At 42.0% G+C, this 23,371-nt stretch overlaps 1 protein-coding gene across 1 annotated transcript in view; it reads left to right on the top strand.

The window, feature by feature from the left end:
• Positions 1-23,161, top strand: part of sh2b2 (SH2B adaptor protein 2) — a 42,421-nt gene extending 19,260 nt beyond the window's left edge. The window contains exons 2-9 of the mRNA XM_088346319.1: positions 192-1,158; positions 10,469-10,570; positions 11,407-11,498; positions 11,754-11,857; positions 11,922-12,092; positions 12,878-13,089; positions 15,502-15,676; positions 19,508-23,161. Of these exons, the coding sequence (XP_088202445.1) occupies positions 223-1,158; positions 10,469-10,570; positions 11,407-11,498; positions 11,754-11,857; positions 11,922-12,092; positions 12,878-13,089; positions 15,502-15,676; positions 19,508-19,833 (2,118 nt within the window). The 5' untranslated portion in view covers positions 192-222 and the 3' untranslated portion in view covers positions 19,834-23,161. The remainder of the gene's footprint in view (positions 1-191; positions 1,159-10,468; positions 10,571-11,406; positions 11,499-11,753; positions 11,858-11,921; positions 12,093-12,877; positions 13,090-15,501; positions 15,677-19,507) is intronic.
• Positions 23,162-23,371: the final 210 nt, after the last annotated feature.

The following is a 23,371-nucleotide window of genomic DNA, read 5'->3' as shown; positions in this document are numbered from 1 at the left end:
ATCTATCTGAAGACCAGTCCGTCTGTTCATCCAAAGATCCATCCGTCCTTCCGCCCACCTGTACATCCAAAGATTTGTCTACCCATCCGCCCGCCTGTCTGTCCGTCCACCCATCAATTGTTTTATTTAGCTGAAGCAAAAATCCGTTTAATTCCGGTCATGAAAATGTTTGTTCTTCTTCTCCCCTCCAGCCTCTCCTCAGTGGGTTGGCATGGCCCAGTGATGAACGGAGCGGCGGCGCCCAGTAGCCCGGAGCTTTCCTCCTCGTGCCCGCTGCCCGACTGGCGAGAGTTCTGCGAACTCCACGCCCGCGCTTCTGCGGCAGACTTTGCCGACAAGTTCCAGCGTTTCCTGTCTGAGAACCCGTGCTACGACTCGCCAGGGGCGGACGCCAGCTTCTCTCAACACTTTGCCCAACACTTCCTGGAGTGCTTCTCTGCAGCTCTGAGCCAAGCCCGGGAGAGGCAGGCGTCATCACCGGGGGAGGACGGTTTTAACGTTGCGCCCAAGTACAGCATTGTTCCGTTCTTAGGGATTCAGGGCTGTCCTTTGTCCTACAATCACGAGCTCTACCAGAGACGCAAGGACGCCGGGGCTTCCAGCGAGTCCCTGGACAGTATGGACAGCAGCGGGGGCGGTGTAGAAGGTGGAGGAGGCAACACGGTTACAGGCGCACGAGGACCCCAACCCACGCACAAGGTGTCTGCCCTTGGTCAGTCCCGCAGTTCAGAAGACGTGTCCGTGAGCCACCCAAAAGCTCGCTTCAAAAAGGGCTTCTCTCTCAGGAACATGAGCCTGTGCGTGGTAGACGGGGTAAAGGAGATGTGGCATCGTCGTGCTTCCCCAGAACCGGATGGTCCCTCTGCCGCTAGGAAGTCTAACGGGACCGGGGGAGGGAGTGGGTCTGCCGGAATTGAGACGACGACGGCAGCTGGAGGAGAGAAGTGGTCCCAAAAGCTGCGACTGCCCAGAGGCGGCCAAGGCCACAAGACTGAGATGCTGGAGATCCAGAGGGAAGGGGCGCTTAGGTACATGGTGGCAGACGACACCAACTGCATGGGCGCCGCGCAGTGGCAGAAGTGTCGTCTGCTTTTGAGGAAGAGCAAGAAGGATGAAGGGGTGGAGAGATTCCTGCTGGAGTTTTACGTCCCACCTAAGGTATGCTGTCACGAGATAACTATAAGCTATTTACTTACCTACCTACCCACCTACCTACCAACCTACTTACCCCTTACCTACCTACCAATCTACTTACCTATGCCTAACTCACCTATTCCACCTGTAATTCTGTCCGTCCATCTGTCTGTCAGTTGGTCGGTCGATCATACTGTCAAAACCTAATATTTTTCAATAAATATACAAACATATTATATTTAACATCACGTAGAGCTGTGTTTCTCTGGTGGGTCGTGATCCACAGGTGGGTAACAAACTCAGTGCGTCGCGGGCCTTTTCCTAGGCACAATAATGCTCAGAAGATTACTTTCTACTATCAATGCATTAAGCTACACAATCCTTGCATTTGATAAATTTGAGAAGTGGAAATTTGCAACCACATGCTTTGAGCATCCAGGTGAAGAGAGGGGCTGTCAACTGATCACCACGTGGTGGTGAGTTTACTCTCATGGTGCGGAAAGATCCCAATCCGACCCGGCAGACCTTAGTTGTGAAAGTCTGTTGGGAATATGTAGCAGAATCTCCTGTCAGCAAGAGTTTCAATTCCCACCTCTGGCAAAACTTTGCCCATGCCCTGAGGTAGGTGGTGGACCATGCTTTGTGCCTCCATCGTTGAGGCGGCTGAATGGAGCCGGGGCCTGCCGTGGTGGCAATCCTCAGACTTGTTGGCGGTCACCAGCAGTAAGGCATGCCGTCAAGCTGAAGAAGGATTCTTATCGGGCCCTCCTGGCCAGTGGCACCCTGGAAGCAGCTGGCAGGTATCGGCTAGCCCGGTGTTTAGTAAGCCTCTGGATGTTGCGGGCGTGTCATGGTTGACACGCCTGTGCAACATCGTGTGGACATCAGGGACAGTTTGTCTAAATTGGCAGACTGGGGTGGTCGGCCTCCTATTTCGGAAGGGGCTCCGGAGAGTGTTCAAACTACAGGGGTATATTACTTCTCAGTCTCCCTAGGAAGATCTATTTGGGGGTGCTGGAAAGGAGGGTCGGTCAGGAAGTCGAGCCTCGGATTCAGGAAGAGCATTGTGTTTTTTGCCCAGGCTGCAGAGCAGTGGACAAGCTCTACACACTCTGCAGGGTCCTCGAGGGTGCACGGCCCTTGCCCATCCGGTCTGTATGTGTTTTATGGACTTGGAGAAGGCATTTAACTGTGTACATCAGGAAGCATTTTGGGGGTACAGGACAGTCTTATCCGGGCTGTGTGGTCCCTGTAAGATCCGGTGTCAGAGTTTGGTCCGCATTGCTGGCAGTAAGTCGGATTTGTTTCCAGTGGGAGTTGGACTCCGTCAAGGCTGCCTTTGGTCAGAATTTCTAGGCTCAGCTGTGGTCCAGTTGTGGGGCCTCAGCATTGCATCTCTGCTTTTTGCAGATGATGTGGTGCTGTTGGCTTCTTCAAGTGGTGATCTTCAGCTCTCACTAGAGCAGTTCACAGTGTGTAGTGGCCAGGATGAGGATCAGCACCTCCAAGTCCGAGACCTTGGTTCTCAACCGAAAAAGGGTGGCATGCACTCCCAGGGTTGGGGATGAGATTCTGCCCCAAGTTGATGAGTGCAAGTATGGCGGGGTCTTGTTCACAGTGACGGTAGAATAGAATGGGAGATTGACAGACAGATAGGTGCAGCGTCTGCCGTCGTATAAGCCCTGTACCTGTCCATTGTGGTGAAGAAAAAGCTGAGCTGAAGCCAAAGCTCTCAATCTCTGTTCCTACCCCTACCTGGTTTCATGCCCGAAAGAACAGACTCCCGGATAAAACAGGCTTAAATTAGTTTCCTCCACAGTGTGGCTGGTCTCTCCCTAGGAGATAGGGTGAGAAGCTCAGTCATCTAGGAGTGTAGAGCCGCTGCTTCTTCGCATTGAGAGGATTCAGCTGAGGTAGCTTGGGCATCTGATAAGGATGCCTCTTGGACACCTACCACCGGCAGGTGGCCCCATGGACGACCCAGGACATGCTGGAGAGACGCTGGCCTGGAAATGCATCAGGATCCCGTCGGATAAGATGGATGGAGTGGCTGATGATAAGGAGGTCTAGGCTTTCCTGCAGAGGCTGTCCCCATGACCTGACTCTGGATAAGCGGATGGATGAATGGATGGATGGATGGATGGATGGATAGGTGGGAGGATAGTTAGGTGTATAGGTGGGTAGATAGGAGGATGGATGGATGGATGGATGGATAGGTGGGTGGATGGATGGGATTTTTTTGTCTTGATTTGGGTTGCAGCTTGTCAGTAGAGCGGAATTTTGGTCATGAAGTCAGATCAGTTAAGAACCAGTGCCGTAAAGTATTATTCAATGTTTCAATTTTTAATTTGCGGATGCGTGACGTACACCTTAACACAATATGTTGTCTTTTTCTAGCAGGGTGGGCCAAAAATAGAAAAGGTAATTTGATGCCCTCGGTTTATAAGATTAGCACTGAAGGATTGCTTTTCACATTTGTCCATGTAAGATTTCCATAACATTGCCCGTGACCTGAGGGGGGCCGCACGGTGATGCCACTGTGTGGAATATCGTCCACCATTGGGATCACGGAATGAAGCTGGCATAGGTGGTCCGAAATCAGAACAGGGTCATGGGAAACAGCGTAGCTGTCACATTGACCTCTGCTAGCAAATGGCAAAATTTAACACTCACGTTGCAGAAAATCCAAATGGATCACTTCCTCATCTTGGCCACGAGATGAAATCAGGGGAAAGGACCGAAATAGTCCCATGAGTCACCGGCAGAGAAAACATGGTGGCACCTCCGCACTCTCACATTCTTATAACGGCGACGTGTTAAAAGAAGCACTTTCTCATAAGAGGAAGAAGCTTTATTGCTGCTGTCTTGTTCACATGCTTGTAGTGCAAAGTCAGCGGTGTCGGGTGATTAAAGTGACCATCGCCGTCTCCATCCTGGCTGCTGCATGATGACGAAGCAGAGGCTGTCCGACCGCACACAGTCTGCCATCTTGTCAGAGGAAACAGTAATTTTGATATACAGTAATCCAGTACTTCCATAGAATTTTGTGAAACAGTCTGGGGCAGTGCAGGGCAATATTCCCTCTAAGCCACGTGTGTGTGCAATTGGGCACTACCCAGAGCTTCTACGCGCACAGGAAAATATAGCCAGCTCACAAAAATCAGGGCTCGAAATTGCTAATTAAGAAGCGAATTAATTCAAAGTTACAGTGCATGAAGGTAAAAATATAAGGGTTCCCCTGACGTTGTGTTCTAGATGCGGTATTTTGAAGTCGAAGTCGAAGTAGAACAAAGTTGAGTAAAGTCAGTAGAGTTTTTCGAGAACCAGCTTCTTCGGCTCGGCTCACTAGATGGAACTGGCTCTTTCGGGTCCTAAACGGCTCTTCAGGTTGTTTTTACTTCTTTCATCCCTATATGACCAAATATTATGTAAAATTATGCACAACATAACTTAAAGGAAGAGGGAATAGAACAAAAAAGAAAAAAATACTAAAATGAAAAAGTAGTGAAAAGCTGAGAAAAAAAGTAACAAAAGGAAGAGAAAATAGAAGTAAAAATTCAGAAAAAAAGCCTGAAAAAAAGAAAAGAAAGAAACAAAACAAAAAAAGGAAATAGAGAACAAAAAGAAAAAAAGTAACAGCTAGGAAAAAATAAACACAGTGAGATTTTTTTAAAGGGATTAAAAAAAATAGAAAAAAACAGGGAAAAAGAACAAAAAGTTTGTGTTGGATTCAAATAATTTCCAATTATACCAAGTCAATCTTGTTGCCAACATTGTACTTCCACTAAAAAAATGTGATTAAATACAATTGTGTATCGTGCAACCGACTAAATAAGCCCCAAAATATGTTAGTATTATGCGACAAAAGATCCCAGGAAAAAAAGAAATGGAAATCTAGTGAAAGAATTGTTGTTAAAACAAATGATTTGTAGGCCGTACAACCTTTGCAATAATACATTAGTCAATTCATTCAAAAGTTAAATTTTTTTTTGCATTGCCGGAAACTCAAAATGTAACGTAATATCAAGTTTTGGACATGTTTGATAATGACTTAGTTGCCACACTTGGGATTGCTGTTGCTCACTGTTGTTTCAAGCGTTGCTCACCGACTTTGTGTGAACGCTCAGACCTGTGGAAAATTAAAGGGAACATTGATGCAGGGGCATTCTCCAGAAGAAAATCTTGTATATTATAATTTTTTAGAGCAGAATCAAGACGCTAGATCTATGATTAATGTGCACTCTTGTAAACTTTTGGATCATGAGAACACTAGTTATGAAAGGCAATGACACAGCAAAAAAGTCACACCCAAATAAAAATGCCGATGCCAGGGTAAACAGACTAATCAACGGATATGAGATTTAGATTTAATTTAATTACTATTGAATAAAATCAAATCATTTAAAAAGCTCATATTGGTGATTCGGTAAATTACAATTTTAATTATCAAAACAACTGCTTTTGTAATTACTGTTATGACAGGATGCCAATTTTTCTTCGGCGGTTTTCAGAGGTTATTGTCATTGTGTATTAATTAGCGCCTCCTACCGGGAAAAAAAAAAAAGCAAAAATACATACAGTATACTGTAAACACGTATTCCAAAAAAAATACTCGTTGGTCTAAATTTTTGTATTTATTTTAAAGAATATAAGGCACCCTTAGAGGGAGCTGATATGATTATCCGCCATCTTCCTTTAAAGGGTACCCCAAAAACCACATACCTTGTGAAAAGCTAAGAAAGAAAATGGTGCCGTTTGCTCACTTTAAGTCCCCGAGGTTTGTGTTATTCCTTGTGCTATGTAGCACTAATTTCCGTTTGCAGTACACATTACAGCCACTTCTACGAGTCAAATATTACACATAGTCCCTTTAAAGTTTTTTAAGTTTTTGTAATTGTGACCTATTTACAGTATGTGCTATAAGTTCATTGATTACAAAGTCTTCTGCTACAAAAGACAATAAAAATCGGCGAATAGTATCAAAAAGCTGCAATTATCGAGATTTGGAACAATCAAAAGAGTATCAAAATCATTAATCCATCATACAAAAATATTTTATTAACTTGTTTATTAATCGATTAGTAATTACAACTTTACTCTATATGGTATCATTTGCCCAGCAACTATGGATGTACTTATCTACTGCCCTCAATTTCCAGAATTTTGATTGGCCGATCCTCTTTTCAACTAACTAAAATTTTCATCCCAACCTCAACCCCTTCTTAAAATGTCCGCTACTGACTTCTGCTCAAATACTTACAAGTAACAGAATTTTATTTTATATTCAATATTTTATATATTAGGTTCCATGTTAATTTTCGTGTCTGCAAAAATGGAGATTGAGAATTGACACTTTTAAAATATCAGAGCCCAGCGATCAGCTCAAACTGTGATCAGTCATATGTCGGTTTGTAAACATGATATAGAGTAGCAGTAGAGTATTGCTTTTTCTCTGCTTAATTTTTCCCTTGAGCATGTGTGGGCTTTCCCATTGCTTCTTTGGTTTCTTTCTGCATTCCAAATACATGCATGTTTTTTTCATTAGAAGTCAGGTTTAAGGCTGAATGGTTTGTTTACTGTCTAACGATGGACTATTAGTGGATGTTCACTAGTTTCTTTTCACATAAGGCGTATTTTCACGATAGAGATATGAAGTTAGATCGTGTAGCATCGTAGTTTCTAGCGGATGACTGAAAAACTCTTGGAAAAAACGTTCCAGTGGCACACCAAAGGGTCATCGGAGGGCCTTTTGTGGTTGTCTGCTAGGTCTATGGTAAACCAAGGACCTCATGTGTATACTAAAAATGCTTCACTCCAATACAACCCTGCATGAAACTGATATGTAAGTTTGGAAGTGCGCAAGCTAGTATATTCATTATATTCTATTTAAGTACAAGGAAAGAGTACAGACCTCCATCAAAGGTAATACCAATTTAGGTCAGAAGCCAAATTACACCCCGGCCGTAAATTCCAACTTCCTGCAGACCCTGTCATGAAGATTCACACATTGTTCCACAAATAACGTACAAAAATATTTGGATTGTGACCAGTTATTTAACAGGATTGTCACAGAAGGTTAATTACTGATGTTCATAAAAACAAACTAAAACAAGCAAACACTAATAAACATCTGAGATGCAGCGTAAAAAAATGGCAACAGGAAGTGGGATGTGCTGGCCAGATGATGAACAGCACAACTTAATTTTATTTTTCAGTTGTTGGGGTGGCTTTTAACTCTATTTCTGGGTGACAAAGGTGGATGGGGCTTTCGATGGAAGGATCGCGTATGGATGTCAGCTGGACATTATTCTTTATTGAAAGCCTGATGGTTGGGAGGGACAACAAGAAACTGGTAGGTTGCCTCGCTCATTTAGCATTTGGGGAACTCAGAGAAACCAGTTCATGTAAAAAAAGGAGTCCGGAATATTTATTTTAGAATACATTAGAATTGTCAAGGAATAAAATGTACTTGAGCCAGTTAGTCCTTGTTTTAAGGGATCTGTAGCGTGTGCCAGAGGGCAGCAGATTAAAGAGGTGGTGGCCAGTGTGAAAGAAGTCCTTAGTAAGGTTATCAGCTCTGTGCAAGCCAATAATGTCCGCCAGACTGGGTGGAGAGCAGCTGATGATTTCTTGGGCTGTGTTGATGACTCTCTGTAAGGCGCTCTGAAGATATTTTAGGGTTTTTATTATCATCAATGCTTTTAAGGACCTCACCCATTCAAGCAACAATTGAAAGACGTATATAAAGCTGAAAAAGATCTAGAACCTGCTGCATCTGTTAAGATAAGTTTGCCGTTAATGGGGACCAGGACCCCACTGCGAAAAGTGAAAAAGTTGCGTCGCACCATCATAAAAGCCTCTAATGGTTAAACTTACCTTGAGATGATGTCTGTACCGACTAAAAGTATACACTGTAACAAAATAACAACTATAGATCTAGAAATAAAAACACAATACACAGAATTGCAGTTGAATGAATGAGCATTATTTTCATTATAAAAAATAAAACATAATTGGAGGGCTTTTCTTTTCAGTGCAAGAAAGTGATTTAGAGGGTGGCTGGCAAGCTGCACGGTAGCATTGAGTAACCTGGTCTCAGAGATGATTAAAATACAAGAGTCACCAATGTTGCGGTTTCCAATGAGTTGTAGCTACAGGTCATCCGTTTGATAGGTAATGGATGGGCTGTTGGTGAGATATCATTCATGGATTAACGGAAACTTCAGCAACCTGACATTAATGTCGATGGTACAGAAAGAGAAGTATAGCGTTTTCGTTAGATAGCTTCTGCCTCTGTTCAATTTGGTTGTATAAATTGAAGACTTGATTTGTGGGTTAAAAAGTTCAAATATAGTGAGTATGTTGTACCTATTGAATAAAATACCGTACTTTCAATCCTTCTGTTTTGCTCCTGTTATATATTACAGTATATACAGTAAATAATGTTGGAAAATACATAGACTAATTTCTTTTGAAGGGCATCATAAAAGGGTTAGGGTTAGGTTTAGGGTTAGGGTTTCCAGATGTCACTGCGGTGTTTTGCTTGACATTTCCCTCAGTGCCCGCCTCAAAAATAAAAAGAATAAGCCTCCCCATATATCTATATATTTTTTAAATGTGGCAAAAAGTAGCTGCTCGTAGTATGGTATTGACAGTAGTTTTGTTGTCGGGCCAAATGCACAAATCCTATTAGGGGACATGGAGGGTATTCGCGAGCCGGACACAGGCTTCTCGGAAGCTGCTCACAGGAGTAGTGTTCTCCTGCCAGTTGATATGTGATCCTCAGACAGGAATTGTGGCTGTGGACAGTGGCCAGGATCAAGATGAGAACGTTGTTACTCCAGACAGATCAGCTGATAAGCCTCGACCAGACCATCAGTCTTCTCACACACACACACACAATCGTTGGAACGAACCCTCTGCTGTGCTCAGATTATCCTTCGCAGAGGGCAAACAGGGGCCAGGCTTCTTTCTTTGATCACATAGCATAAACGCTTCCTGCTATGCGCCAGTTACAGTTCGCTGGTGGCGTGAAAAATTGCTCCTCTCTTTGTGCTAAGACTGAGTGTTGGGTGCGGGGGCTGTGGCTCTGTTCAGGATGATTTTTTGGGGCCCTTAATTATCATGGATGAGGGATCATTTTGAGGCTTGCTAACCAAGCAAACAGACACAGGTTGTCTAATGGTTATGTTTGAATTCTTATTTTAACGCTAAGTATGGCTTAAAGTAGTTATTTTAACCTCAGACCCTTGGCAATTGTGCGAACAGCCTTCTTTTTTGGGGTACGACTATGTTAAAACAAAACAAAACGGCTAATTAGGAAGTATTTTGCGTCAGCATTGACACTTTTATCATTATTTCAAGAGCCAATGGAAGGAACAGATACTTATCTAAGACTGGTCTGTTTTTAAAAATATACATTTTACATAAAGTCACTTGCAGTAGTAGAAATAGTAATCGTAGTAGTGCTAGGATAGATCTTACTCGGTTCCCTGGTACAAAACTCCAGGTTGTCGCTAAAAAATTGTCCAAGATAGCCACTCCTCTGAATTTTATCATGTACGAGAGTTTGGGGGTACCCAATCCTTGTCCAAGATTGCCACTCGTCCAAGGTGTCCTGTGTACAAGAGTGTGAGGTGTACTTAAAATTTGGTCCAAGACAGCCATTCTACCAAAGTGTCCAATGTGCGAGTGTCTGGAGTGTATCTAATCATTTATTCAAGATAGCCACACTCCTGAGATATCCTGTGCGCAAGTGTCTGGCGTGTACCTATTAATTGTCCAAGATAGCCGCCATACGAAGAGTCCTGTGCCTACGTGCCTGGGGTATTCCTAATAATTTGTCCAAGATAGCTACCCCTCCGAGGTGTCCTGTGCGCGAGAGACTGGGATGTACCTAATCAGTGGTACAAAATGGTCACTCCTCCGAGGTGTCCTGTGTACAAGAGTGTAGGTTGTACCTAATCGTTTGTCCAAGATAACTATCCCTTGGAGTAGTCCTGCATAAGAGAGTCGGATGGGTACTTAATCGTTTGTCCAAAATAGACAGTTATCTGAGGTGTCCTTTTTAAGAGTCTGGGTCTAACCTAATCATTTGTCCAAGATAGCTACTCTTCTAAGGTGTCCTGTGCTCGAGTGTCTAGGGTGTACATAATCAGATGTCCAATATAGGCCCTCCTTCAAGGTGTCCTATGTGCAACGGTCTGGGGCGTGCCTAATAGTTTATAGATCATTTTCTTTAAAAGCACTAAACTGAATGTTTTAATGCACACACATAAAAAACTCACCCAGTTAAGCAAACCTTTCATGTTTATTTCACACATTTCTCTTTCAGTCTTCAAAAGCCAAGGTGAGCATCCCCTTGACAGCCATCGTGGAAGTGAGGACCACCATGCCTCTAGAGATGCCTGACAAAGACAATACGTTTGTCTTGAAGGTAAGGACTTGGTTCCACCTACAAAAAGAAAAGAAAGTTTTGAAAAAAACATTCCAAACAACAATTAAAGTAGCGCACGTTATAAACTGTTTTTACAAAACATTTCTGTACTGTATAATTTTAAACGTAGTCCTGCTTTTATATTGCATTATTGATTACTAACATGGTTAATCGTGATTTCATGATTTCGGGACACCGTTTTTTTTTTACTTCAGATAATATTCTGTCGCCATTATTCAAAACATAAATGCGGCGAGAAAATGCTTTTTCCTTCCTTTAGAATATGGAGAAGTCCAACTTTGTTGTCGATAGAAAGAATCTTCCTCGACCATTTGTGCTTTCGTGGATTCAGAGCGTTTGACACGATGGCAATTAAAACAAAATAAAATTGAAAAAGATTTTTAGATAAGTAATGTGGGTTTGTCAGCCTGTTTTACGTACTTGTACAACTTAGACCACAATGTTATTGACACACAGGCAGACACAGGCAGAAAAGTGGCAGAACAACTTCCAAGCCAATCAGAATACAGAAAACAATGGATAGTAAAAATCTTCAAAGTAGCAAAACCGCAAGAATTAAAACGCAATATGGCAAGGGATTACTGCGAATTTATCATCGTTGCAAGCTCGATTCATCCATTATCTACACTGTTTATCCTCAGTAGGGTCGCGGGGGTACGGGTGCCCATCCCGCTATCTTCAGACAGTGGGCAGGAGACACCTTGAACTGGTTGATAGGCCCTTGCACAAAATTCCTTATTATTTTAAATGTCTTTTGAACTAGAAACCTCTCATTAAGGATAAGTTTTTTATTCTTTTACTTCTCGACTCCTCAGGTGGAGAATGGGGGTGAATACATCCTGGAGACCATTGACTCGCTGCAGAAAAACTCCTGGGTCGCCGACATCCAGGACTGCATAGACCCCGGGTAATCTGTCATGTAAATATTTGCTGCGAAAGGGGAGGGGAGTGTTGAAGGGGGGCAGCAACACACACACAGCCATTAATCATCCAATTAGCAGAGGTTTTGACAGGCTCCCTTTACACAAACATAGAGCAAGCTAACACCCACTCAGCGATGACTGACGTTCTTCCTCGCCGGTTTCGACGTCAACAGCGACTTCGTTTGCTGGCTGCGTGTTTGGACACTGTGCTGTTTGTTTACATACTTTGGTGGATGCAGGGACAGCGGCGACGACATCGAGCTGGCGTCCTGTCCTCACGGTCAAGCCTTGGCCAAAGACTGCTCCATGGTGGCCTCCTGCAGCTGCGAGCTGCTTTCTGAGGGTGAGATCAATGTTGTCCTTAGATCGGCATGTGCGTGGTAACTGATGCAAAGGGACTTGTTTAGGTGTTTACCCAGCTCCAGAGAGGGTATGCCCTGCAGCGACCGCAGCTTCAGATCATTACAGTGCCCCTGCAGTGCGTTCCAGGGAGCCCCCTTTCACCCAGCATCCATCCCATATGCCTCTAGAACGCTTTCTTCAGTCCCCAGAGGCCCAAAGCTCCAATCACGCAGCAGGCAAGAATATCTACACCAGGGATGTCAAACTCAGTTTGTCTCTGGGGCCAGACTTTCAGTTCTGATGCAGGCCCGATCAGTAAAAGAATGTCAACTCCAGTCCGTCAACTGGGTGGGTGGGTCAGCTGGGTGGATGGGTGAGGTGGTTTTGTGTGTGGGGGTGATTGGTGGGTGGCGATGGGTAAGCAGGTAGGTGGGTTCGTTGGTGGGTACATAGGTGGGTAGGTAGGATGATGGGTGAGTAGGTAGGTAGATGGGTATGTGGGTAGGTAGATGGGTATATCTGTGGATAGATGGGTACGTAGGTAGGGAAATGGGTAGGTTGGTAGGTAGGTAGGTAGGTAGGTAGGTAGGTAGGTAGGTAGGTAGGTAGATGGATAGATAAAATAAAATAAAAATACCCAAAGAATTCTCCAAAAATTAAAATAAAATGTTCAATTTTTAATAACACCCATAAGTGTATGGACCAATCAATTAATATATTTTCCAAATTTTGACCTATAAGATAATTTGTCTTCTCTCATTAATAATTTAAAGATTTACTGAAAGGAAGATTACATTTTAAATATTTTGAGAAGTTCTAACCCATTAAGTATGAAATAGTAAGCAATTAATTTGATAAAGGATTAGATGCCAATTAATTGGTGATTTGGTTTAAAAAAAAGGTATTTTTTGAACAGACATTTAAAAAAGTAAAATATAGATTCACAAAATTTTGATCTTTTTTGTTCTTTCCACAAGTCAAAGAAAGATGACTAAATTACAAATAAAAATCCTGTCCGTAGGGTGCTCAAGTATCGGTGAGGGTTCGAAGGACAGCGAAGGCGACGCCAACCTGGCCGGGTACCCTTGGTTCCACGGCACGCTATCCCGGGTACGTGCCGCCCAGCTGGTGCTTGCCGGTGGGGCCAGGAGCCACGGGCTTTTTGTGATCCGCCAAAGTGAGACGCGGCCTGGCGAATACGTCCTCACCTTCAACTTTCAGGGCAAAGCCAAGGTGAGAAAATTAAACACAAACAAATTAATTAGTTCTTTTTTTGTAACCAATTGAAATTCAGTGTCATTTAAGCATGTTATCAATGTTGTGAATGCAACATCCATTTAACATGGTGCTAATGCTTATGCAGCTTGTGTTGCTAACGCTGGGGTGAGCCTTAGCATTTAGTGATGCTCGATTTATAATATAGTGCTACTAAGGGTTACAGGCTGTGCTTATCCTTGTGCAGATTTGTGCGTCAAATCGCTATAGTGCTTCATTATCACTATCCATCCATTTTTTTTGCCACTTACCCTCAGTAGGGTCGCGGGGTGCTGGACCCGATCCCAGCCATTTTCGGGCAGCGGGCAGGAGACATCCTGAGCTGGTGGCCATTTGCAGGGCACATAGAGACGTACAACCACTCACAGGCTCATTCACACCTAGGGACAATTTGGACCAGGCAATTAACCTGACATGCATGTTTTTGGAATGTGGGAGGAAACCGGAGTGTCCGGAGGAAACCTACGCAGGCACGGGAGAACATGCAAACACCGCATGGGGAGGCTGCAATAGCTGGATTTGAACCCCCGACCTCTGCACCATGGGGCTGAGCGCTAATCACCCAGCCGCTGTGCTGCCCCTTCAGTATCACTCCTGTTATGTCAAAGAACTGAGTAATTTTTCATGAAGTGATTAAGAACGGATTGCCAATGTTACCAACACAGTTCTATTCTATAGCAAATGAATAACCTATATTTTATGTTGACAATATCTGTGTATTATTTGCCCTCATGTAGGTTTTAGATCAGGTGATGGTGTCATAATAGTCTGTCTGTGGTTTGCAATAAGCTGTGGTCTGTACAGCCCTTTGAGACTTTTTGTGATAAAGGGCTATACAAATAAACATGACTTGACTTGACTTAGGCGGACATTTCAAACCTGGACAGAAAAACGTCCATTGAAAGCAAACTTTTGAACAATGTCATTTTTTATCAATCTAAAATAGATGGCATCAGTCAAGAATGACGGTTGTGAAACCCCTTTTCATTTAACAATCTATGATCTGCCTAAAAGTTTCTTAAGTTAACAATTCCTATTCAACTACAGTACAAGTTTCCTATCCTTCATTTTTAATTGTTGGTATTTCAATTGATGAAAAGGAAGAATAAGCCTGATTCTGATAATAAAGATCCCATTTGTAACAACATTCAAACAAACAAAAATAAGACTCTTAACTCTAACACTTTAACTCAGATTAAATTTTAACTTTTGACAATGCAAATTTACATTTTTCCAGACGTTTGATTTCATTATTTAGTAGAATATAATTAATGCGGGTTTATAGCTTTAATTCACTTTTGAACGTCTACTCTTTACGCTGCTTAAACTCAGTTAACAATCCAAACCGGCTTTAACTTTTGCAATTTTACATTTCTAGATAAGTGAATAACTTTGATTTCATGATGTAGAACAAAACAATTAAAGCAGGTTTGTAGCTTTAACTCAGTGTTGAATGTTTGATATTTGACTCTGCTCAAGCTCTTCAGTTAAAGCTTTAAACCTGCTTTAACTCTTGAGCAAGGGCTTGAAAATGCTTCTAATGAATTAACCGAGTTGATGCAGGTTTTACGCTTAACTCAGAGTTAAAGTTTTTAAGTGCTAATTTTTGACAGCACAATTTAACATCCTTACATACGTAATTAATTTTTATTTCATATGTAGTGTAATATAAGTTAAGGCAGGGTTTAAGCTAAGTTAAAGCTCAAAACCAGCTAAAGCCTATAAGGGTTAACTTTTGACAGTGCGATTTTACAATTTACATACATGATTAACTTTCTTCCAATCATCAGGGAGATTCTAGTTAAAGCAAGATTGTAGCTTTAACGCTGTGTTAAATCTATTATCCCTCCCCCTCCTTAAACTCCTTAGTTAAAGCATGAATTTGCTTCGACTTTTGAGCTGGCACTTTAAGAGCGTCTTTAAAACTTGTGGAAAATGAACTGAGTTAAAGCTGTTTTTGAAGTTTTATCTATGCAAATGCCTTTAAGGTTTAACTTTTGACAGCACTATTTAACCCTTTTATATATTTTATTAATTTTGATTAAACCTTTGAGGGAAACAAGATAGGTAGTCGAATTTCTCACAAACGCGCCTATTGTGTCTTTATATTTTTGTTTCCAGTTCAGGCAAAACGAAAGCAGAAACAAAGGCTCGTTTGTATTCTCGTCCCTTGTAATTGGTGTCCTGTCACATTATGTAACGCATTTCCTCCATGGTGTAAACTTGCCGTGTTGAGGAAGCCGTCGACCCGCCTCCTTTTCAGTGCACTTCCGTCCACCTCTGACCTCTGTCTCGCCTGATCAGCTTCAAATGTTGACTGAACCGCGACTCGCCTCTGCCAACTTTGTGTTTGCTTTCTGCCCTGCTTAGCATTTGCGTCTGTCGGTCAACGACAACGGGCAATGCCACGTCCACCACCTCTGGTTCCACACCGTGTCGGACATGCTGAGACACTTCCACGCTCACCCCATCCCGCTGGAGTCTGGGGGCTCTGCTGACATCACGCTACGCTCCTATGTTCAAGTGCAGAGAAGTGGCAACACAGGTACATAACCGTTTGGGGGACGTTTGTTGAGAAAAAGTACAGTCATTTCCAGACTATACAGCGCGCCGGATTGTAAGCCTCACCCAGTACATTTTTACAGGAAAAACATTTTGTACATACATAAGCCGCGCCTGTCTATAAGCCGCATGTCCCTACAATGAAACATTAGATACTAACAAAGAAAGACGGTACACAGAAAGAGTTTGCAAAGTTTTAATAATATACCTTAACTTTCCTTTCCAAACAGTGCCTGTGAGGCAGCAATAACACAACAGCAACATGGTAGCACAGCAGGAACAGGGCTGGTTTAAAAAAAACATACTGGTTAAAATGGAAGCTTCAGTGACTTGTTCTTCGTAGTCAGGGGGGAATTGTCCGTAACCCTTGAAATCCAAAATTATTTTCTTTTGTCAACTGTTTTTGCTTACAGCGTGACCTGCACAATGAAAACACTTTGACCATCTGCTTTCACCCAGTCTTCAAGAATATTTTCAATTTCGCCCCACCTGCTTTTATTACCTCTGAAAGCTAGTTTTGTCTTTTTATATTGTCCAGCTCTTCCCGCTGTCGTTTCCAGCGTCTCACCATCGGTTAATTTATGCCAAGTTTACGTGCAGCAGGTCTGTTTCCTTCTTTCTTAGCCAGCTCAATTGCTTTTCATTTAAAAGCTGCGTCTTATGCGTTTCCTTTTGCATTTTCCATGCTGAGGATCTGTTAATGCTAATTTTATTCATGCATAAAGCGCGAAATTACATTAAACTTGCATCTTCTGAGAAAAAAATGCATAAATTAGACGCATCAATGCATAAGCTGAAGGTTTGAAAGCTTGTGACAAAAGTCACGGCTTATTGTCTGGAAATTTCGGTATGTATTTCTGGAATAAAGTAACATACAGTTTTCCATTTTTCAGTTTTCGGTTTGAGCTTTGTTCATCATTGATAGCACATCCAAAATAGCTCAGTGGGAACAGTGGTAGACTGAAGATTTATAGCAGGGGTGTCAAACACCCGCTAAGGAATTGAATCCGGCCCGCGAGACATTGGTCAGAGAAGCGCAAGAGAAAAAAGAGCTGCAGGTTGAAATATGTCCACCTGATGTTGCCAAAGCCAGGTGCCTCTCACAAAGACACTGTACTTGTATTTCTTTATCTCTCTATCTCTCTTTTCCTCCATGTTTCTCTTACTCTGTCTCTCTCTCTCACTCTCTCACTCTCTTTCTCTCTCACTCTCTGTGTCTCTCTTTTTCTCTTTTTTTGTTCCTCTTTCTCGTTCTCTCTGTGTGTCTTTTTACCTTATTTTGCTCTCTCTTCCTTTTTTCCTTTTCTCTTTCTCCCCTTCTCTCTTTCTCTTCTTCTCTTTTCACTCCTTCTCTCTTTCTCTCTTTCTACTTCTCTTTGATTTCTTACTTTCTCTTTCTATGTATTTTTTTTTAATCTCTTTTTTTCTCACGTTCTCTCTGTCTCTGTCTCTGTCTCTCTCTCTCTCTCTCTCTCTCTCTCTCTCTCTGTCTTTATCTGTTTCTTTCTTTCTTTGTCCCACCCTGTCTCTTTTTTCTTCCTCTCTATCTCTTATTTATTTCTCTCTAATCTACTCATCCGGCCCCCAGAGAGCATGTTTGTTCTATCCTGTGGCCCCCGAGTTAAAATGAGTTTGACACCCCAGATCTAGAGGTTCTTGTTACTTCGTGAGTTTTTCCATTTACCTAATCTTCAATATTTCCCTTTAACTTCCAATTGCAGGAGGTGCTTTCTGGTTTAAAGTTCGGGGGTTGTTTTAAACCCGACACCCTAAACCTTGTTGAGGAATATTTTTTTTCCCTCAGCCTGTGTGTTTGTTCATGATTACTAGAAGGCAGCATTTCAAAATTAAGGCCGTTCCTTCAAAGGTTTTATTTTCAGAATATAGTCCGGGTATTAATGAACCAACAGACAAAGGCTGTACTAATTCACTTGTGTGAAAGGCCGATGTGTCCACCAGTAAATATCATATAAAAGGGCTGTTCAAAATCTGATTGAAAATCTCTTCCAAGTCAAACATACAGATACAGTTGAATGGAGCGCTATTCTACTGATGGCCAACACTTCATTTTAGGGGATGTTTTACTCTAGTTGCTCAACCCTTGATGAGGAAATCAATTGTATTTTTTAAATGGAGGAAAACCCTAACCTCCTAACCCTAACCCTATACCATTTGAATCAATTCCATTCAGGACTGCATTTCCGGTTTCATTGATTTTAGAATAGTTCAGTATTATTCTCACAGTTGAATTGCTCAGTTGGGAGAGCGCTAAACTAATGATCTAGAGCTCCCTGGTTCACTTTTGGGTTTTGGGTGTGCCTTGAATCTTTAAACCAAATCAGTTACCTTGTGAACTGGAGTCTTGAATCTATGTTTTTTTTTTAGCTCAGAGGTTCTGTTCCCTTTAGCTTTTTCAGTTGTCTTAGTTCAGCCTAAATATTTCAGTTGAGTGCTTTACCGAAGAGCTCCCTTAAGGGCCACATAACTTTGGTGTTGTTCAGGGAGCTGGACCAAATATGTTTGGCCCGCAGGCTGTAGTTTGGAGACCACTGATCTTGAGGTTGAGAAATTCTCCAAAACCTAAGAATATAAACTGGTAAATTACCATTTAGGATTTATTTTTACTATTCATTTTTCAACATTCCTTTTTTGTAACATACATTAATATCCCCGCACATCTTTACCAGGCAAACCTTTAAATAAATGAAGTTAAATTTTTCGCAAAGGTAATAATGTTGTAGAAAACTAAAACAATTTTCATTTATCTGATTACCAAACCAAATAATTTACCGTTTTTTTTTTCAAATGATAAAATATCTGTTTGTTGGAGCCTTGGATTGATGCATTCTCCTTGAAAAACCAAGCCAAGCTGAAACTCAGTGAACCTGCACGGCGCTGGCACACCATGAATGCTCCCCTGTCGAGTAGAGTGAGGGGGCGATTATGCCGCGGTGGCTTTGCATTGGAGCTCGGACTCGCGGTCCCAGCCTTGCTTTGGTGGTCATAAAAGGGCCCTCTGTCTAGCGCATAGAGCAAGGATTTCATTCTGGTGTAAAAGGCGTTATTGATACACTGGTCAGGCATGTCTTTGGCAACGGTTTTCCTGGATTCTCAGAGAAAGGATAATAAAAGAAGTCCCGCGCTGCCGGTGTTTACATGCTGCCTGTGAAAGAGAAGCCTTGTAGCTCTGAACTGGCACCACTAGGTCCGAGAGACAGTTAAACCAATTTGATATCATTGATGGATGGTCCAAGACAGTATTTCCAACTGGCTACACCTTTTTTCTTGTGGCTTTCATCTTGTTTTCGATGCTCCCTGAAAACAATTATCCTGCCCCATTTAATCTGATACACTAGCAATAGCCTCACTGAACAATGTTAAAATTGACCGGAATAAAATGGATGATACTGCTGACCAAATAACAGAACATGACTAGAAACGCTGGTCAAAAAATTAAACTTAATGCAGAAACCTAGGCTTGACCAAGGATCTCTGAATCAAATTAATGTATGACTATTCATAAGGTCATAATGGTATCAACAGAACAAAGTCAATGCCAAATCCCGAATCAAACCAGGGACCTCAAGACCTTCAGGCTAGCTCTGTCCCAACTGAGCTCTTTTAGCTGGATTGTATAACAATGCTGAAACTCAACGGATGCCAAAAGTAATTGAACTCCAATCCTACTCGACCTGCACTCGTCTAAATTTTTTGTTGTAATGCGAAGCCGTCAATTTCTGATTTAGCATTGACGATAAAAAATAACATGATCTTCTTCATCATTGATGTGTGATTTTTTTTTATTGGCCTGCAGAGTTGAGCATGCCTCCGCTCGTCACCCCACCCAGGGCGGACACAAGCTGCCGGCCGGAGTGTTCCCAGCCGACACCCCACGCTCCCGGGATCTCCCCGTCCTCCGGCGTACCAGCCGACAACCCCCACTCCTCCAGCACTTCTTCCTCGCCTACCACCCTGCCCTCCCTCTCCCGAAGCGACCCGGGCACCGGCGGGGGCTTGCAGAGTCGCAGTACAAGCTCCGAGCGCCTGCTAGAGGCTTCCGGCGCCACCTCCGAGGACTACCACGACTCTGAAGGGACGCGACGAGCTCGGGCCGTGGAGAACCAGTACTCTTTCTACTGAGTGGGAGGAGCAGGCGCCCGCAAAATCCCACTGCTTTTGTTTGTTTGTGTTTGGACGGCAATTTCCTGTTTCTCTCGATTCGTGAGGGCCGGCGACCGAGTCTGGCGATCCAGCTGCAACGCCGAAGCGTGATGAGGAGGGATGAGGGTCGACACTGAGCGGATACTCGCTTGGTCGGGATGAAGGAAACAAAAGCGTTGAGGATGTGCGTAGGCAGAAAGAGCAACAGGAAGAGTCGCCCCACTAGAATCATATGGCTTTGATTCACCTCATCTGACAGCTTCCTCTGTGACACCCGGGTTAGAATCGGGCTGTGGCCGGGCTCCCGTTAATGTTTGGAAAGCCGCTAGGGGTCCATCTGGGACATCCACAGTCTTGAAGGAACTCGCACATACTGTAGAGTCAAAATATAAGAGAGCGTCATTGAAGCAGAGGAAAGATCCGGCCTAAAAAACCGGGCCGAAGCAACCGAGGCCCACTGGTATTAAAGCCTAATCCAGTCCGACCCCGACCAATTAATTTGATCCGCTGGACCACATTTTATTTCTGAGGACTCGGGAGAAAAAGTGATTAAGGTTAATAAATTAAAGCTTGTCTTTTGTAATGAAATCGAAGTTAAACAAGACTGTGTAAACATTTACACAGTTTATGTTGCTGTGTCTGCAGAGGTTGAATTTAACCACAATTTTCTATCATTACTGTATTTTTTTAAAGAGTTGACAGAAAAATTTTAAGGCCATCCACCATTTTAGTGGGTTAAAAATTGGACCACAACCCACAGCAGCAGTACGTCCTTAAGAATCTAGCGTAGCATATTAAGAGAGAGAAGCAGAGGGACAAAAAAGAACAAAGACAGCCGGTCACAATTTTTTTAGTACAGTGGTACCTCTACTTATGAATTAATTCGTACTAAGAGTAATTTTGTAACCTGAAAACTTAAATAAGTAAGTGGAGACGCATTCTGTATGTAAATGCACTTATCTGTTGCAAGCCCCGCAAAAGTACAGTGCGATGTTTTTAGAATTTATAAAAGAGCATCAGAATATGAAACAAAAACCTGTTAAAATTAGATCAGCACACAATAAACATAAAACAAGAGGCACATAATGAAAAAAACTAAGAATAATAGGAATAGTAAAAATATTCATTGAGCTTTTTGCCTTACGTTTATTGAAAAACTGATCCACTGATGTCTGCTTTTGCTGGCTTTTGACAATTTGTTGGAAACATTGCAATAGCCTGACTTGGCAAGATTTTTTCCGGGTGATTACTTCCCACAAATTCAGAGACGCCATGGAATTTTGCTGAAATGTCTTTAATTTCGGCTGATTGAGTGATGTCCTCTTCCTTGCTATCTTGCCGGAAACCCTCCTCCTCGTCTCTGAACTCTGAACTGTGACGGTGACACGAAGAGCATTCTGCGGGCTTGCATGTGCAATAGTTGCCAGCCAGATTTGAGGCAATAGCCTCTTTGTTTATGTTAGAGAATCTCATGGAGCGGCAAATAGTAGTGCGTACTGTACTGAATTTTTGAGTTTGTAACTAGAGTCGATATTTTCCTGTTCAGATACTTTGTAACCTGAAACTTTCATATGAAGAGACATACGTAAGTAGAGGTAACACTGTATTTACACATCGTTTTAGCATATATTTTTATATACGTGTTTTTGTTTAGTATTTTAAGTCAGCGAGAGAGAAGCCTAGCCCCACCCGAACATCATGATTGACATTTTAAAATTCAGGTCGGTCGGGCTCAGACTTAAGCTTAGGATAGTAGTGCTGGATTATGAGAGTACTTCTTTGAGGACTTGTGCTGCGTTGATTTGCCAAAAACTTTTGGGTCCCCCAAAAATTTGATTTTTAGTCAACAATTTCCCATTGCTGCAAAATAGTCCCAATTTTTGGGTGGTTTTGAGGAAAAATATTAAATCATTTCTGATGCTCTCTTAAAAATACATCATGGTTTTCTTTTTTGGACGGCATTGTTTTAGTGGACTATGAAAACTGGGAAGTTGGATATTCTGAACTATTTTTTTAAAAGTGTGGCTTAGCATTTATGGTTCTTATCGTTCTTACTCATTTTTCCATACATAGCAATTTTACCACTTTTTCAAATTTAAACATCAACAAAAAATGTTGACTCAGGACTAGCATTTTAGTCCAAGGCTGCTCCATTTGAAGCAAGACTAAGTCTATGTGCACAAATAAAATGCTCCATTTCCGTTTTGGTAAAACTTTGCCACTTCCGGCTGAAACAAGTACATGTTGTTTTTTAAATAATCTGTTTTGTGTTTCGTGTGTAAAAATAGAGTGCACAATAACATCCGCCACTTTTTAAGATCAAAAGGTTGGCATGTATTTTGGGTCAGGGTCCTACTTATTTTGATAATCTTTGTTAAAAAGTTTAGGACCGTTTGTCCTAAGTCCGACCAGGGGGCCAGCTGCGGCACGTGATCAAATTTTTACTGGCTTGCAGCATCCATCGTAAAATTTATAACATGTGGCCCACTAGTAATGTTGACCACAGTATAAAACTCTTAGAAAAAAAAACAAGAATCACCATCTCACTAGATGATGGCAATAGCCCTTTGGCCACCTTACCTTTGGCTTTCCGTAAGAATTTTATCCCACCTCATTTCTGACATGGCGAAATTAAAAAAGGAAAGTTGACTGTGAGGGCGCCGCTTCCAGGACAAGTGGAAATCTGTGTATTTTTATTTTACCGAAACAACTGCGTCTGCCCAATTTGAGACTGGGGCTGTTTTCAATGAATATAAAGTCATGTTGGTTCGTTTAACTCACATACAGCTTTTTTTTTGTTTCCGGTCTCTCAAGAATAGACAAAATGATGAATACAGGTGTGTCTACTTATGTCGTCATGGCAACTGAGGTCTGGCACACATAGACTAATCAATGTATCCAATCATGAAAGCCAAAACAAAAGAGCAATTCTGTTCAGGAAGTCGTAGAGCCACGCTAAAAAAGCCACTTATGAAAATCAAAATACAAATATTGGGAAGAAAACAGCAAAAAAAAAAAAAACTAGGATGGTTGTGCACCCACGTTGAGAAGTCTTTTGGTAGCATGTCCCTTTTTATGGCAAAAAAGAAGGAAAACCCAAACAGAAAGATGTGAGTCCAGATGGAGACTAAAATCCTGAAATGGTGGTGTTGTTCTGGCCTTGGAGAGGGGAATGTCTTTCTGGGGAAAAATGCTAAGTCATCAAAACCAAAAGTGCTGAGTCTACTTTTTGGGGCATTTTTCACATCTAGGGTAACCTAAATAACTGCTTGTGAAAGATGGTGGTCATATCTCAACTCTTACAGTATGTATATATATATATATATATATATATATATATATATATATATATATATATATATATATATATATATATATATATATATATATATAGTTTAGATCCCTAATGAAAACATTACCGCCACCCTCGCTTTGCTAGTGAGTGATAGTCAAATTATATTTCATTTCAAAATTCATAATTTCATAGATTCATAAATAGAAAAAAAATCAACAAAGC

This window comes from Urocampus carinirostris, chromosome 10 (assembly GCF_059441175.1).
Source record: "Urocampus carinirostris isolate Australia breed hairy pipefish chromosome 10, RoL_Ucar_1.0, whole genome shotgun sequence".
NCBI lineage: Eukaryota > Metazoa > Chordata > Actinopteri > Syngnathiformes > Syngnathidae > Urocampus > Urocampus carinirostris.
This window is presented reverse-complemented; position numbering and strand designations above follow the sequence as displayed.